Below are 17,055 nucleotides of genomic sequence, written 5' to 3' on the forward strand. Positions count from 1 at the left end.
CTGGGGTTGCATTCAATCATTAGCTTAATTTTGAGAAAATTGGCACATTTTCCATTTTCAGTGTTCCTATTCATATAGTAGACCCTCACTTATTTTAAATCTACAGTTATGTGTTGCTTAGTGATGGGGATACATTCTGAGAAATGTTTCATTAGGCAATCTTGTCATTGTGCAAACTTCATAGAGTGCACTTACACAAACCTAAATAGATAGCCTAGTGCATACCTAGGCTATATGGTATAGCCAGTTGCTCCTAGTCTGTAAACCTGTACAGCATTTTACTGTTCTGAATACAGTAGACAGTTATAATATGATGGCATTTGTGTATCTAAACACAGAAAAGGCACAGTAAAAAATACTGTATTATAATCTTATGGGACTACTGTTGTATATGTGATCCCTCATTGACTGAAATGTTGTTTTGTGTTACATGACTTTATGATTTTTGGTTTAGGCCTTGTATATATTTTCTTGATTTATTCCTTTACCTTACAGATTTTATTGCTGATGTAAATGGTATCTTATTAAATTATAATTGTAATCTGTTTCTGGTAAGAAATACATTTATCTCTGCATTTTTAAACTTACATCCAGCTACATTATATACTCTTATTTATAATAATTTATTTGTAGATTCTTTTAGACTTTTCTGTGTAGCTGAAATAGTGTAATTTTGCTTTTTTCTTTGCAATTCTTATGCTTTTTATTTATTTATTTTGGTTACTGGCTGGGACTCCTAATATAATAGAAGCAATAATCATAAGCATACCCATCTGGATCCATGTTTATCAATTAATACCTTTTAAGAAGTGAACTTTTATGATTTATTTTTATGTGCCATATCTGTCATTCTGATAATGGAATTTGAGATATCCAAATATTTTTCTTCTTATTTCTTTTCTTTCTCTTTTTTTTTTTTTTTTTTTGGAACTTATTCTCACCCAGGGTCTCATTCTTACCCAGGTGGGAGTGCAGTGGCATGATCATGGCTCACTGCAGCCTCAACCTCCAAGGCTCAGGCAGTCCTCCCATCTCAGCCTCCTGAGTAGCTAGGACTACAGGCACATACCACCACACCTAGCTATTTTTTTGTTGTTGTTGTTTTGTAGAGACAAGGTCTCACTATGTTGCCCAGGCTGGGGCTTGAACTTCTGGGCTCAAGCGATCCTCCTGCCTCAGCCTCTGAGTAGTTGGGACTACAAGCACATGCCACCATGCTTGGCTAATTTAAAAAAAAAAAATTTGTAAAGATGAGGTCTTTCTATGTTGCCCAGGCTGGTCTCAATCTTCTGGACTCAAGTGATCCTCCCTCCTCAGCCTCCCCAAAGTACTGGGATTACATGTATGAGCCACTGTTCCTGGCATCAGTCTGTTTTTAAGATACCATCTTCATCTTCAGTTTTTATCAGCTTAACTATGTGTGCCTAGATCCCAGTCTCTCTTCTTCTAGGACTCTGTCACTGTATGTGTGTGTGTGAGTGTGTGTGTGTGTGTACACAAATATATGTGCATGTGTGTGTTAGATTGTTTTGTGTCACCCCATAGATTCTTGATGCTCTGCTCATTTTTTCTTCAATGTTTTTTCTTTGTGTTCTTCAGATTGGATACTTTTCACTGATTTTTCTTTATGTTCTCCAATTATTTTTTTTTGCCATCTTTAATCCACTATTAAGTCTCTCCTTTGGGGTTTCAGTTTTAGTTAGATTGTACTTTTCTGTTCCAGAATTTCTTTTTCTTTTTCCAGTTTGTATTTCTCTCAAGATTTATTATATGTTTATTTAGCCCATATTTGCTTTTTATTCTTTGAATGCGTTTCCTTTAGGTCTTTGAATATACATACATATATACATATATATGTGGGTGTGTGTGTATACATACATATATATATGTGTGTGTGTATATATATATATATATATTTTTTTTTTTTTTTTTTTTTTTGGGACAGAGTCTCACTCTTTCACCCAGGCTGCAGTGCAGTGGTGCGATCTTGGCTCACTGGAAGCTCCACCTCTTGGGTTCACGCCATTCTCCTGCCTCAGCCTCCCGAGTAGCTGGGACTACAGGCACCTACCACCACACCCGGCTAATTTTTTGTATTTTTAGTAGAGACAGGGTTTCACCGTGTTAGCCAGGATGGTCTTGATCTCCTGACCTCATTATCCTCCCACCTCGGCCTCCCAAAGTGCTGGGATTACAGGCATGAGCCACTGCACCCAGCCTATCTTTGAATATATTTATTATAGCTGTTTTGAAATTTTTATATGCTTAATTGGCCATCTTGAAGTTGGCTTCAGTTGCCGAAGGGGTCACATTTTCTCATTTCTGTCTAGTAATTTCTATTATTTTTTTTGAGACAGGATCTCACTGTGTTGCCCAGGCTGGAGTGCAGTGGTACAGTCATAGCTCACTGCAGCCTTGAACTCCTGGGCTAAGTGATCCTCCTGTATCAGCCTCCTGAGTAGGTGGGACTGCAGGTGCACACCACCACGCCTGGCTAATTTTTAAACTTTTTGTAGAGATGAGGTTTCACTGTATTGTCCAGGCTGGTCTTGAACTCCTGGCCTTAAGACATCCTCCCTCCTTGTCGTCCCTAAGCACTGGGATTACAGTTGTGAGCCACCACACCTGGCCTGTCTAGTAATTTTTGGTTGTGTATTTGTCATTGTTATATGTAGGGAGACCCCCTGAAACTATTGCTATGGAATAAAAGATGAAATACTCCTGATTATTGTAAATACAAAGTTGTATGCAGGATTGTGTAAAGACAATGCCAGGTTGGACTGCCAGAATGAGCCAACAGCGCTTGATGTGCTTCCCCCTGCAGAGAGCCTATGAATGGACGTGCAGTAAGGGAGGTTTCACATCAGCAATATTCCTATCCCAGAAAAGCAGATGTTCATAGCTCTGGGAATGGAATGCGACCCTTGTGGAGAGCCTATAAATGGACGCATGGGGGGTGCCTGTCCATATGGATAAGATAGGGCTATAAACGCCCTCATCTTGCCATGGCTCTTCTAGGCCTCTTTAGGGTTAAGGCATACTCCCTTCTGAGAATTTCTGGTCTAACTGGTTGTCTAGCTTCATGTCCTGTTTCCGTGGATTGTTTATAACCAGCTTTTGCTGCAACTGTTACTGCTGATTAATATCTTGCTAATCATAAGTTATGGAAAGACTGTGTTTCTGTTTTAAGGCTCTGTTAGAAATTACCGATGCACACACTATATTGTAAATTCTTATCTCTATGTACTGTACTTCTGCATACAGATGTTATGTTAAAGAATTACTTCATCCCCATGTGACCATCTCACCTCATAATCAAATGACCCTAAATCCCTCACTAAGCTACCCCTGCCCTCACTAAACTTACTAATAAATGCTGGTATATCCAGTGCATTGTTGGCACCACAGGACCAGAAGGCGATGACCCCCCTGGACCCAGCTTTCACTATCTTCTGTGTGTCTGTTATTTCTCAACCTGCTGATCTGCCTGGGAACAAAGGGAGAGCCCCGTTGCATAGCGGGCTGCTGGCCAGATCCTGCAATAGTTATATGCTTTAGAAACTTTAGATTCTAAGTACATTTTGCTGAAGAAGGTTTATGTTTTAGTAGGCAGTTTCATGGTTGATCACCTTGACATTGTGTAGACTTGATTTTTCACTTTCTTAAGATGGATTTGTAGAAATCCTAAGGTGTTTACCGGTCCCCACTAATTTGATAGTACTCAGTCTTCAAATCTATTTTGCCTATAGATTTTGTAAGGGCTTCATTTTGGCTTTTCTACAATGCTTGCTAATGAGGTGTTAATAAAGTCTCTTCACTTTGGTTGGTCCACATGACCAAATTCCCTAACATTATTTGACTTCTATTATCTCTGTTCTATTCCCCATGCTGTAACACTGCTATGTTTAAGCCTCATCTAGTCTCACTCTGTTATTGTGTCCCCAGTTCTAGTCCAAAGACTTCAAAGTCTTCCATGCAGTTTTCTAGTGCCCCCCTCTTAAGTGTCCTGACTGCAGATTTTAGGCTTCACCAAACTCTTTTTCTCTTGAGTTCTCAGCCAATAGGGCTATTGTAGACTTAGTGGGTCACCTTGAAGAAATTATCCCCAGGCAGAGAGCTCAGGGCAGAGAGTAAGGGCTCTCTGCCTGGGAATAATTTCCTCATGGTGACCCACTAAGCTTACCTGAGTTCTCTGCCTGGAGATAACCGTGGGCTTAACCTCTTCAGTTTCCCTCTAGGGATCTCAGTATTGCACTGCCTATTGTCCAGAACCTAAAAACAGTTATCTCATATATTTTGTCTAGTCTTAGGGTTGGTTGTCATGACAGGGCTATCTGGTACCAGTTATTTCATCATAGCCAGAAGCAGAAATTCTCATCTTTGTTTTAACCTTAAAAAAAAATTCTTCACTTTGCAAAATACTTGTCTTATTTCCTAGTGGCAAACAACCAGTAAGATGATTAGCAAATGATTTAAAACTTGTATCTTACACAGAACATATTTTGATAGCAAATTTTATGGCTTAGATATACACATTGGTATTTGGCAAAGGAAATGTGAAACTTAGTCTCATTTCTAGATGGCTTAATGGTACAAATAACTCCAGAGACCATGAATGGCTTGCGGCTAGCTTTACAAGAACAGAAAGACTTTAAAATTACATGTGGGAAAGTTGATGCAGTAGACCTGAGAGAATACGTGGATATCTGCTGGGTAGATGCTGAAGAAAAAGGAAACAAAGGGTAGGAATTTTTTTATTCTAAAATATAATTGATTTGAAGGAAAGTACAGGATTAAAACATCCTATTAATAAAATTAAATATTTTATGAACCAATATATACTTATACCATCAATTTAAATGCCTTTACTCAAATTAGTGAATGCAATCTGTTTTTCAAACATGTACCTAACTAGCCTCATAAGTGGTGGTGTGGTTTTTGGGCCAGGATGGTGCATTTGAGAGGGCTTGATGATGAAACATCTGTTGTGTAGCAGTGTGGGCTTGATGCCAGGGCTGAGAAAGGCAAGACACTTTTTCTTTCAGATGGTACCTATTTTTGTCACATAAGTAAAAGATCCCCTTTGGATGATATATACTGTATTATTTTGATTCACTATAAATACAAACAACTGGATTTAATAATATTTACATTAGAGGCCTTACAGATTATTACTGCCACTCCTTCCACTCTTCAGTTACCCATTTTCTTTCTTTTTTTGAGATTGGCTAAGGGGTCTGGAGCAAAGAAGGAAAAAGAGGGCTGAAGGATTCCAAAATAGAGTTTTTGAATTCATGAGGCAGCTTTTCTATTAGACGATCTAAGGTATTTTAAACTTCAGGTCTGAATTGGGCATATGAAAAAGGAGATACAATTTATTGATGAACAAAAAAGATTACTACACAATCAAGAAATCTTGGTAAATGAATGTGAACTACAGATTTAGTTATTTTGTATATAATTGACATATCTTCTTTTATATTTTTTCCCTCATTCCATTTGTTCAAATCTAATAATTCATTTCAAAAAACACATTGGTGCTAATAATTCTATTGTATTATGTTTTATTTCATAGTGTTATCAGTTCAGTGGATGGAATATCATTACAAGGATTTCCAAGTGAAAAAATAAAACTGGAAGCAGATTTTGAAACCGATGAGAAGATTGTAAAGTGTACCGAGGTAACTAAGAAAGAAGGTCCCTTTACATGCTGTTTCAATATGATTTTTGTTCTTTGGAGATTGTGCATACCCAACCTCTAAATATTTATGCATAGCTTATTATACTTTTTATGCTACACTTTGAGACATACACATTTCCACCCCAGACTTTTATACACCAGAATTGGATTTCTATAGGGTTAGTTCAGGCTATCAAATGGTAGTACTACCTGCCAGCTGTGTTGGCAGCATTGCCATCTTTGTACCTGTAATATGTTACTTGACCATATTTTCATTTTCCTCAGATTTTATGAAAAATAAGATATTTTGTCATTAATTTATAATCAGCATTCACATATGAAAGTTATTTTTTCATGTTTTAGTTTTTTTAAATTAGAAGACATGAAACTATAGAATCCTAAGTCCTTAGTCTATCTCCTTATTCCCCCTTATACTTATTTCTTATGCATTCTTTGTGATTTTATTACATGTACAAAATAGAACCTATAGAGAATGTAGACACAATGGAACATCATTTGTTTTATCTTAACTTCATATAGATGTTCTTTACAGGATAGACTCATACTGATTTAACAAGGCTTTCCTTGCTACAGATTAACTTTAGGCAAAAATTGCTGAGACATTTCCATATTTACCATAACTTTTGGTTTTATGTTTCTACTTATAGTACAGATCAAGCTATCGATACAGAATTCTCACAGCATTAGCTATGAAAAGTACCATGCTTTTCATGGTACTTTACATTGGAATTTAATTAAACTTGAAAGCAGCAATTGTTGCATTTTAAAGTTACTTTTAATCATGACTTGTTTCCTAATTAAATACATTTCAGGTGTTCTACTTTCTAAAGGACCAGGATTTATCTATTTTATCAACTTGTTATCAGTTTGCAAAAGAAATAGCCATGGCTTGTAGTGCTGCGCTGTGCCCTCACCTGAAAACTCTAAAGAGTAATGGGATGAATAAAATTGGACTCAGAGTTTCCATTGACACTGATATGGTGAGGCGTGTTTTTGTGATGTATTTTTGAAATGAATGTATTGCATATTAAAATAATCAAGTTTTTCTTCAACCTTTTATTTTTGGATGAAAGGCAACGAAAATTTGTTGAAGTGCTACACACTTCACGTATATTATCTGTATTAGTCTCCACAACAGGGGTCAGCAAACTGTTTTTGTAAAAGGACAGACAGTAACTATTTTGGACACTGTAGGCAGTATGGTTTCTTTCACAACTACTCAACACTACTATTATATTGGGAAAGCAGCCATTCACAGTATGTAAACAAATAAGTGTGGCTATGTTCCAGTGAAATTTTGTTTACCCAGTGGGGCCAAGTTTGGCCTGCAGGCCATAGTTTGCTGAACCCTTCTCCATGACTACTCTGCCTTATAGGTAGGTTTTTAAATTTACTTATTCTGACTAGATTCTATATGTACATGATTTAAAATCTTAAAAGTCTAAAAGTGTATATATAACAGGACCACCTCGCTGAATATTTGCAGAGAGCAGCATTCACAATGTATTCTGTGTAACTGGTGGACTCTGGAGATAATAACTCCAGACTACAATGTAAATGGTTCCCAGTAGTGTTGTATAAGGCAACAGCCTTGGAAATATCTTTCCTACTGTTGACATCCAACCCATCAGTTCACCTCCATACTTTTGTTTATCCTCCCTCTCCGGCCAAGCAATCAGTGTTACTCATTTCTTATGTATTCTTTGTGATTTTATGTATCTACAAGCAAATAAGTGTGTGTCCTCCTTTTTCATCTCCCCTCTTTTACACATTTTTTACCTTGCGTCTTTAATATATCTTAAAGATATTAATACTAGCAGACATTCTTTTTTAACAGCGGCATAGTAGTTGATTATATAAATGTACCGTAATTTAACTAGTTATTCGTGCATATTTGATATATGTTGATAGACATTCAGGTTGTCCACAATATTTTGCTTTTACATAAGCGTTAAGTATATCTATAAGAAAAATTCTGAGTAGAATTGCCAGGCCTGAGTGTATACTAAATAGATATTACCGTATTATCCCAAATAGAGGTTATGTCAATTTATATTTATTTCTTCCAGCAATTTATGAGAGCTCTTTCCCCCACATCCTTTTTTTGAGACAGAGTCTCACTCTGCCACCCAGGCTGGAATGCAGTGGCACGATTTTGGCTCACTGCAGCCTCTGCCCCCTGAGTTCAAGCAATTCTCCTTCCTCAGCCTCCCGAGTAGCTGGGACTACAGGCATGTGCCACCACACCTTGCTAATATTTGTATTTTTAGCAGACACGGGGTTTCACCATGTTGGCTGGACCGGTCTTGAACTCTTTACCTCACGTGATCTGTGGCCTCCCAAAGTGCTGGGATTATAGGTGTGAGCCACCGCACCTGGCCTCCCCCACATCCTTATCAAAGAAGTATATGATCAAACTTTTGAACTTGGACAATTTGATAGGTGAAAAATAATACATTATTATTAATATTAGTATTACTTTTTAAATAGATGGGGTTTCACTATGTTTCCCAGGCTGGTCTTGAACTCCTGGGCTCAAGCAATTCTCCTGCCTTGGCCTCCCAAAGTATTGAGATTATAGGCCTGAGCCACCACTCCTGGCCCCAGTATTATTTTAATTTGTATTTCTCTTAACAAGGAGTGATGATCATCTTGCATATAAAAACAATTTGTTTTTCTTTGAACTGAAAGTTCTCTTTCTGACATCCAAGTAACTCTTTCCAACATCCAATATAGATTTTCAAATCAGAGATTTCATTAGAATGGTTAAGCTAAACCTTCATATGCTGAAGGTTTGCTTTTCTCCAGCCAGGATATATTTGACTCATAGTTCTTACTGGAAAAGGGGTTTTGTTTTTATCTCACTATTAAAAGCCCTCTTTTCAAGGAAGCACCCACTATTTGTTACTTGAGTAAGCACTGTAAATTTTTTTTTAGCCAAATGTATTAAAATGTAATTTGCACCAATGTTAGAGTCTAATATTAAATATTATTGCAATAACAAATTTGAAATATTTTAAGTAGATTTTTTTAATACCATGGGGTTTTTAATTTAAGTAATGTTGGCAGTTATTCAAAGCCTCATCCCTCTAATTTGTTTATGTGTTCATTTAGAGGAAATGTAAAGTATGACATAGTGGCAATTTTATCTTTATGATATATGGAGAGGAACAATCATAATTTATGTAGTAGACACATAAAAGATACAGGAGAATGTAGAATTTTTTAATAAATATATCATTTTATTTAACATGCTTGAACTGATATTTTAAAATATTTCACTTATTTTATATTCACAGTCTGAGCTAAACAAGATTGCTCATTTTCTTATCAAGATGTTTTTTTTTTTTTTCCAGGTTGAATTTCAGGCAGGATCTGAAGGCCAACTTCTGCCTCAGCATTATCTAAATGATCTTGATAGTGCTCTGATACCTGTGATCCATGGTGGGACCTCCAACTCTAGTTTACCATTAGAAATAGAATTAGTGTTTTTCATTACAGAGCATCTTTTTTAGTGAAAGAATGTGCCATATTACATATTGCAACCTGATTTGTTAAAACTAACTCCAGCACTAAAGCTGAAATGCCACAAACACTAAAAGTATAAATATGTCTGATTTTTGAAACACATAAGCTTTGCTCTTTAGGCAGGAATGATCTTTTCAAATCATTAGCACAATATTTAAATATCTAAAAATTTAAGAGATCCATACTTTCTGAAGCTTTACACTTAAGTACTAAAAAGACAAGGATTTCTTTTAAGAAATTTGTAGCATTTACTGTGTTATTTACATGCTAAGCCAAAGTATCTGCACTTAGGTATACCTCTTTATGCCAATAATGATTTTAATGAAGGCTCTTTTCAGATGTAACCTTATGAAGGAAATATCTGCTTTATGTATATGCCAGTTAGAATACTGGTTTCTAAAGTCTGTCAAATTGTATTTCAGTGGCACAAAAACCAGTTTCGAGGTCTTAGACTTACAATTCTTTGAATAAAACTGATAACTTATTTGTATAATTGGAGTGGAGACCTACCTCCATAATTAGATAAACTCTTTTTGGATTAAAATCAGAATTTTGCCTTTTTTCTTCTCAAATTATTACATATGTATGTATTATATATCCATATATATAGTTTTTCCTGATTAAATGGATATTAAAATAATTGCGGGTGCTTCAGGACTTTTTGCTTCTATATTTAAGTACATTGTTTTTATAGCAAGAACATATTCTGAATGTGTTTTATAAATCTTCAATAATTTATATATAGGTAATATTTTTGTATCACAAGGCATTATTTTTTTCCTCCTTTCCTTCCAAAGTATACCACTGTATTTACCACTTCTAAGAGTGACTGACGACAGGCCAGATGACCTTTGAAGTAGTCATTATGTAGCAATAAATGAAGCCTGAAACAGGTTTTTTTACTTCCACTTTAATCCTTAGAAATTTCTTGGCAACTTGGCATATTTTCATTGACACCAATGTATAAGTATAAATTTAAATGAACTAATTACTTTTGCATATTTTAAATTCTTTATATGGTAGTTATTTTTTATAACAGGATATTAACATAAGTTAAATCCTATGTATTTGAAATTGTTACAGAGCTTTCCTCCTTACTTCAAACAGCAAAAAAGTGGGGGGCATATTGTAGTCATGTCATTTAAGTTATGTAAAAAGTTTAATCATTATTTTGATGCTTTAAACATTCTCATGTATAATATATGTTTTTGTATCAAAAACACTCATATATTTCAAGAAAAAGAAATTATGTTAAATAGCCCTGTTTTAAGAAAAATATTTATGAAGCATCTCAACTTGAAGATCAAGTCAAAGTTATAACTCAGGATCTGAGGTCTCAAGCTAGGAGAGACCGAGAATTTTAATCAGTTTGGGCATATAGTTTGGACTGAATCACATCTGTAGTACTAGCTTTGGAGGAGAATATCAGGCTTCTGGAAGTAGCTACTTCCTGAACAATGTAAAGTGTTGCAGATACTCAATAAAATGGCAACCTGTTATAATTTGTGAAATTTATTGAAATGGTGTAAGGTGAAAACAATTGCATATCAAACCCAATTTATGTTTTCTTAATATAGTGTGTGTATTCTGCCGTGTAAGTAATTGCACAGTCTTAAAATAACCAAATGGTAGAGGGCTGTTCCATGATGGGATAGCTTTGGATTTGTTTTCATAAAATCTCTACATTCAATAAAAATTGGAATTATGTGCCTGAAGTTTGGAGGCACATTTTGAAGTATTCTTTGTAGATATATAGTATGTTTCTGAATGTGTTTGTTACTTATTTGGTCATTGGTACTTAATTTGAAATTTTAATTTTTTAAGAGTGAAGAAATAGAATGGTTCTTTGTACTCAGTCTGCAATGATCTATTTTTGGCTTATGTCTTTTAATACTACTCTCTTTCTCTGAATTTTGAAATATGAAGTAAAATCTAGCCCGTTTGTTTTATGCAGCTATTCAACAAACTGTGTGTGTTTGTATACTTGCTACATGCAGAGCACTTTACCAGGTTTCTGAGCAAAAATTTCTAAAAATGATTAATTGTTCTGACAGAATTAGGCATAGTTCTTTATCAGCATTTATGGATTCCATGCCACAAGTAGCACGCACTTAAGTGCAGAGCATGCCAAGAGAAAGAGGATTTGGCCCTGTAGGAACAAAGGTTCAATTGTGGGAAACTACTTGTTTCTGAAAATTGCATACTAGGATATTTACATCATGTTCCTGTTGAAAACAATTCCTGATTAAAATACAAGAATAATCTTAAAACATCAAAGAGATTTTTCAGACAATAAGGAATGCCAAGTCCAAAAGTAAAGAGAAGAGAAGTGAGCATGGACCCTTACTCTGACAACCTTATGAGTGAGGGGGACAGAAATTAAAGTTCAGGGTCCATATAAGGTGATGAACCTAACAGACCCTCCACACAATAGGCTGAGACCCCCAAATAGTTTCACCTTTAGGATGATAATGAATCAGAGGTGGAACAACCAATGTAAAAGAACACTCAAGTTTAGAATTGCCCCAGTGATCTAAAGAATCTTAAGCATCGAACTTCCTTTAAGGTGTTCCCACACTAGTAATGCCTCCAGGTGACAGAGAAAATAAAATGTAAATACTTTCCATGGAAAAGTAATTTCACCGTAGGCCTCGAATTACTTTTCAAATATGTCTAGTAACACAGAGTAAAAAACAAGTAGCCATATAAGGAAACTAGCTTCCAGAGGCAAGAATTACTTGAAGCAATGAAAACAAACTCACAGATGTAGGTATTAGATTTGTTTTCTTTGTTTAAGGAAATAAAGTCAGGTGTGTGAATGTACTTGCAGGAAATGGGAAACTATATGATAAAAAGTTGTAGAGCTAATCTGGAAAAGAACTGAATATAAACATTGCAAGAATGTACATAAAAACTGCACTTTACAACTCAGTAAATAGATGTAATAGAATGCAGCCAATCAGGGGTAGTTTATAAACTGGAAGATAACTCAGGAGAAACTATTCACAGTGCACCATGGGAGAAACAGCTGGAAAAAAAACAGAAGACCTGTAGAGAATATAGTGAAAAATTCTAACGTGCTTCATTAGCTATGAGAGGAGAGGCAAGAATAGGACAGAGCAAATACTTAGATAGAATGCAGAATTTTAAAAACTGATGAAAGACATGACCCCACACATTCTAGAAGCCAGACAAATCCCAAACAGAATAAACTAGAAAATCCACACAGACACATAACAAGGCCAGGTGCAGTGGCTCACACCTGTAATCCAGCACTTTGGGAGGCCAAGGCAGGAGAATCACTTGAGCTTAGGTTGAGACCACAGTGAGCAACACAGGGAGACACTGTCTCTACAAAATTAAAAAAATTTTGCCAGGTGTGGTGGCTCATACTTGTGGTCCCAGCTTCATGGGGGCTGAGGTGGGAGGATCACTTGAGCCCAGGAGGTTAATGCTCCAGTGAGCTGTGATCGTGCAACAGATCAAAACCTTGTCTCAAAAAAAGGGAAAAAGAAAAAAGACATTTAACAGGAAAACTGGAAATGCTAGCTGACAGAGAGAAAAAGAGTCCAAGGAACAATTTGCTCTTTCTAGTCAGAGGACCAGAAAGGAGGTTGGAGGCTATGGGACAAAAGCCTTTTTAATTTAATTGCAGTATTCTAAGAGAGCCTCAGGAAAGATGCAGTAAGACCCACCGCCCCACCAGTAGAACCATGGGTAATGACTTGGAACCTTCTGGACTTTACTTGCTCCATCAATCCCGCAGCAGTAAAGAGGTGTCACTCTTCTCTTCCCCCTGGTGCACTAATGGCAGACATTGCAGGGCAGAATACTGGCAATGGGGAGGCTAAAGCCCTGACTTTCTAGCCAAAAACCAAGAATGGGGTTCTAGAAACCAGAGTATAGGTAAGATCACAAATAGGAGGGAATTGAAGAAAAGGAACCCTTAAATCTGTCAATAAAATCCTGGGATCATCTCCCAAGCTGTGTACGTGTGAAACTAACCAGAAGCAGCTGAGCAAAGGTTCTGAATGCTGAATTACAGTGTAGGCCACTGTCCAAGTTTCAGATTGGCCACTAGATGGTGCACAATTGGGGCAAAGAACAGCTTAACAAAGGCAGTGAAAACTAACATGGGAACCACAGCCACCAAAAAAAGTGGCCAGGATGTGTGCTCTGAAACTTAACTGGATTGATGGGCTGCTAAAACAAAACAAAACAAAAACATTCTTATGAAGATTTAAACAGGATAGAGAATATCATAATATTCCAAATATATCCCAGAAACAATCCAAAATTATTTGACAAAGAACTAGTGAAACCTAAGCAACTCTCTAGGGAAAAGACAATGAACAAGAGCCAACTCTAAGGTTACCCAAATGTCAGAATTATCAGAAAAAGACTTAAAAGTAGTTATTTTATTTTATTTATTTATTTTTGAGACAGTCTCTATCACCCAGGCTGGAGTGCAGTGGTACAGTCTTGGCTCACTGCAACCTCCACCCCCAGGGTGCAAGTGATTCTCCTTCCTCAGCCTCCTGAGTAGCTGTGACTACAGGTGTGTACCACCATGCCCAGATAATTTTTTGTATTTTTAATAGAGACAGAGTTTCACCATGTTGGCCAGGCTGGTCTCAAACTCCTGACCTCAAGTGATCTGCCTGCCTGGGCCTCCCAAAGTGCTGGGATTACAGGCATGAGCCAGCACACGTGGCCATTAAACTAGTTATTTTAATCATGCTACACAAAGTAAAGAAGACATTTCTCCAAAGGAAATATATAAAGGTAAACACTGTTGAAATAAATGTAAAGTTAAAAGTCTCAGCATAGAAGCTGTAAAAAGAAACAAGTGGAAATTGTAGAACTGAAAATACAATAACAAAATTTACTGGAAGGTCGCAACAACAGAATGAAGATGACTGAGGGAAGAGTCAGTAAATTTGAAGATATATGAGCAAAAATTATCTAGTCTGAATGACAGAGAAAAAAGTGAAAAAAATGAGAAGACCTTTGGGGATCTGTGGGACAATATGAAACTGTCTAATATTCATGTCTTAGGAGTCCAAAAAGAACAATTGGAAGAAAAAATATCTGAAGAAATAATAGCTGAAAACTTCCAAACATTTGGCAAAAAACAAATATTCACATACATTTACATAGCATTCTATTTAAAGCTGGTCTACCGGCACAGCAAATCCCAAAAAGGAAAACCACACCCAGGCACATCATAATCAAAGTGATGAAACCAAGTGTAAAGAAAATACTTTGAAAGCAACTGGAAGAAAACAACACTTTGTATATAGGAGAACCAAAGATTTCAGTGATGGCAGATTTCTCATCAGAAACCATGGAGCAACATTTATAAAGTGCTTTAAAAAAACAACAAAACTGTCAACACAGAATCCTTTATCCAGCAAATATATTCTTTAGGAAAGAAAATGAAATAAAGACATTTTCTTTTTTTTTCTTTTTTCTTTACTTTTTTTTTTTTTTTAATGAGATGGAGTCTCACTCTGTTGCCCAGGCTTGAGTGCAGTGGTGCGATCTCAGCTCACTGCAACCTCTGCCTCCCGGTTCAAGCAGTTCTCCTGTCTGAGCCTCCTGAGGAGTAGCTGGGATTACAGGTGCATGGTACCACACCCGGCTAATTTTTTTGTATTTGTAGTAGAGACGAGTTTCACCATGTAGGTCAGGATGGTCTCGAACTCCTGACCTCAGGTGATCTGCCTGCTTCAGCCTCCCAAAGTGCTGGGATTAGAGGCATGAGCCACCACACCTGGCCGAAATAAAGACATTGTCAGAAGAAGGAAAGCTAAAATAATTCATTTCTAGTAGTCCTCCTTTAACAGAAATGCTAAAGGAAGTTCATGGGGAAGGAAAATGACTGCAAAGAAGGAAGAGCAACCAAAATGGCAAATCTCTGGATAAACCAAATAGACTTATATGTTTGTTAAAATACATGTAACTGCTGAAATAAAAAAAATTATAACATCATCTGATGGGATTTTCAATGCATATAGAGGTAATACAGATGAAAACAGCATCCTAACCAAGGGGACAGTGAAAGAACCTATATGGTAAGGTTTCTAAATTTCACTTAAAGTGGTAAAACATTATAAGTAGGTTACAAAAAGTTTGGTATGTAATGATCATCTCTAGAGCAACCATTTTAAAAAACTATGCAAGGAGATACATTTAAAGAGCCGACATATAAAGTGGAATTTGGAAAAATAATTCAAAATAAAGCCAGCAAGGAAAACAAGTGTAAAAGAAATAAGGGACCAACAAGAAAAATTAATGATAAAATGGTAGATCTAAATCCAGCTGTATCAAAAATTACAGTAGGCCAGGTGTGGTGGCTAATGCCCATAATCCCAACACTTTAGGAGGCTGAAGCAGGAAGATCACTTGAGGCCAGGAGTTCAAGATCAGACTGGGCAATGTAGTGAGGCCCTGTATCTACATAAAATTTAAAATAAAAGAATTAGCCAACCATGGTAGTGCATACATGCCTATAGTCCTGGCTACTCAGGAGGCTAAGGTGGGAGGATCATTTGAGCCCAGTAGTTTGAGGCGGCAGTGAGCTGTGATCATACTGCTGTACTCCAGCCTGGGCCACTAAGCAAGACCCTGTCTCTAAAAATAAATAACAATTACATTAAATGTAAATGGTCTAAATATGGCAATTAAAACACATAGATTGGATTTTTTTTTTAATTGAGTCTCATTTATTCTGTCACCCAGGCTGGAGTGCAGTGGCACAATCCTGGCTCACTGCAACCTCCACCTCCCAGGTTCAAGTGATTCTCCTTCCTCAGCCTCCTGAGTAGCGGGGATTACAGGCATGTCCACGCCTGGCTAATTTTTTCTTTGTTTTTATTAGAGATGGGGTTTCACCATTTTGCCCAGGATGGTCTTGAACTCATGTCCTCAACTGATCTGCCTGTCTTGGCCTCCCAAAGGACTGGAATTACAGGCATGAGCCACCGTGCCTGGCCAGATGGATTTTTTTTAAACCTAACTTATATGCTATCTATACAAGCCACTTATGATACAATGGTACATGCAGGTTAAAAAGTACAAGGATGGAAAAAGATATTCCGTGCAAACACTAAAAAGAAGAAAAGGGGACAAAGCTGGAGTGGTTATTTTGCTATCAGACAAAACAAACTTCAGAACAAGGAATGTTACCCTGTAACTCACTTTTAAATTTATTTATTTATTTATGAGACTGGGTCTCATTGTATTGCCCAGGCCTAGAGTGCAGTGATTATTCACAGGCACAGTCATGGCACACTACAGCCTTGAATTTATGCTCTTAACTCATCCTCGTGCCTCAGCCTCCTGGGTAGCTGAGCCTATAAGTGTGTGCCACTGCACCCAGTTCCCCTGTGATTTATTATTGCATTTCATAGACTAGATACCAAGTTCAGAGAGAGAGTAATCTGTCCAAAGTCACACAGCTAGAAACTAAATTGGAATTTAAGGGAAAACTTTCTAGCTATTAGGACTCTCAAAATGAGGTAAGCTGTATTCATGCAGTGCTTTGTTTTGATTTTGAGACAGAGTCTCTGTGGCCCAGGTGGAGTGCAGTGGTGTGATCATGGCTCACTGCAGCCTTGACCTCCTGGGCTCAAGCAATCCTCCCACCTTAGCCTCCTGATTAGCTGATACTACAGGCACATGCCAACACACCTGGCTCGTTTTTTATTTTTTTGTAGGGATGGGTCTCACTATGTTGCCCAAGCTGGTCTCAAAGTCCTGGCCTCCTCCTGCCTCAGCCTCCCAAAGTGCTGGGATTACATGTATGAGCCACCATGCCTGCC

The 17,055-nt window shown here is 37.0% G+C and overlaps 1 protein-coding gene across 3 annotated transcripts in view; it reads left to right on the forward strand.

Moving 5' to 3' along the window:
* ZFYVE16 (zinc finger FYVE-type containing 16) overlaps positions 1–11,189 on the forward strand; it is a 79,012-nt gene extending 67,823 nt beyond the window's left edge. For all 3 annotated transcript variants that reach the window (XM_055298175.2, XM_055298171.2, XM_055298172.2), the window contains 4 exons: positions 4,580–4,742; positions 5,576–5,681; positions 6,514–6,681; positions 9,058–11,189. In XM_055298175.2, the coding sequence (XP_055154150.1) occupies positions 4,580–4,742; positions 5,576–5,681; positions 6,514–6,681; positions 9,058–9,216 (596 nt within the window). In that variant the 3' untranslated portion in view covers positions 9,217–11,189. The remainder of the gene's footprint in view (positions 1–4,579; positions 4,743–5,575; positions 5,682–6,513; positions 6,682–9,057) is intronic.
* Positions 11,190–17,055: the final 5,866 nt, after the last annotated feature.

The sequence above is a fragment of the Symphalangus syndactylus genome, chromosome 11 (assembly GCF_028878055.3).
Source record: "Symphalangus syndactylus isolate Jambi chromosome 11, NHGRI_mSymSyn1-v2.1_pri, whole genome shotgun sequence".
NCBI classification, from domain to species: domain Eukaryota; kingdom Metazoa; phylum Chordata; class Mammalia; order Primates; family Hylobatidae; genus Symphalangus; species Symphalangus syndactylus.